This window comes from Opisthorchis viverrini (assembly GCF_000715545.1).
Source record: "Opisthorchis viverrini unplaced genomic scaffold opera_v5_2, whole genome shotgun sequence".
Classification (NCBI taxonomy): domain Eukaryota; kingdom Metazoa; phylum Platyhelminthes; class Trematoda; order Opisthorchiida; family Opisthorchiidae; genus Opisthorchis; species Opisthorchis viverrini.
In genome coordinates, this window is record NW_008751658.1 from 3,974,475 (window position 1) to 3,975,528 (window position 1,054).

The following is a 1,054-nucleotide window of genomic DNA, read 5'->3' on the forward strand; positions in this document are numbered from 1 at the left end:
CACTAGCAACCGGCATTTGGCCAATACTGGGTCATGATTGGCTGTTGGGTCCAGATTGTTGACCAATCAGATCTCGCCTTGATGCCGGACCGGCAAGCGTCCCGAATTCTGGGCCAACCTCGAGCGGGCCAGGCTTATCGGCGGAGCAGCACCTAAAGGACGTGCGGTAAGTGGGATCCGTGTGGATTGCTGCCTAACAAGTTGGCAGATGTCCTTCACACTGAAGCCCAAGTCAATTAGGGTCCTTTCCAAGTTACGCCTTGACGACAGTGGATGTGGCGAGGACACTGGGACTGAACGTAGGCCCGAATGGTGTTCTCTGTAGACCTCAGATATCAATACTGGATCACTCGTAAGTTCATCGTTCCTGTTATCCGGGGAGAACGCGGCCGGCTTGGTTCTGCTGCGCCCTCCCATGCTGTTGAACAGCAAATTTCTGATTTTCCGGGCAAGGTCCAGAATGGAAGCTTGCTTTTGTATGCTCCATTGGCGGATTTCTTATTTACAGCGGTTTCGCAATTAGCGAAATGCAAACTCATCTTCTGTTTCCTGCAGTCAACTTTTTTTGAGGAAAAGTCGAAACCACTTTTCCAGAAGGTGCCGAATCCTTTTAGGTAGCTTGTGGATCATCCGACAGCGTTCTGATTTTTTGAGACTGACATCGTGCCAGCCTCGGGAACATTCTGGACAATGGTCCCATTTAGGTCTTCCACTGAGGCTGATCCAATTGTGCCTTGTTCAAGAAAGATACGGATTCCTGAAAAATTTGTACAGTGGAGGCTTTGAACCTACGTTCGAGGTTCGGGATCTCTGGCCCAGTAGCAGATGAAATCAAAAGTCAGCAGTGGTCGCTATGTCCTGTGCTGTGTTAATTATCACCTGATCGAGGTGTCTTTCGTTGGTGATGATCGAATACAAGTAAGGTAACTGACCTGGGCGATATCTGGTGGGTGCAACGATATGCTGAGTCCAAGCGCTTTGTCGAACGTCTTTGATCAGTGCCGCTGCAAAACGTCCACTTGATGCGACGCACTGGGGCTCCATCCAGGTGACC

General features: G+C 50.2%; 1 protein-coding gene across 1 annotated transcript in view; it reads right to left on the reverse strand.

The window, feature by feature from the left end:
• Window positions 1-555: 555 nt before the first annotated feature.
• Window positions 556-1,054, reverse strand: part of T265_00241 (hypothetical protein) — a gene marked incomplete at both ends in the record, with an annotated part of 8,741 nt that continues 8,242 nt past the window's right edge. The window contains 3 exons of the mRNA XM_009163949.1: window positions 556-733; window positions 793-851; window positions 880-1,004. Coding sequence (XP_009162213.1) covers window positions 556-733; window positions 793-851; window positions 880-1,004 — 362 coding nt within the window. The remainder of the gene's footprint in view (window positions 734-792; window positions 852-879; window positions 1,005-1,054) is intronic.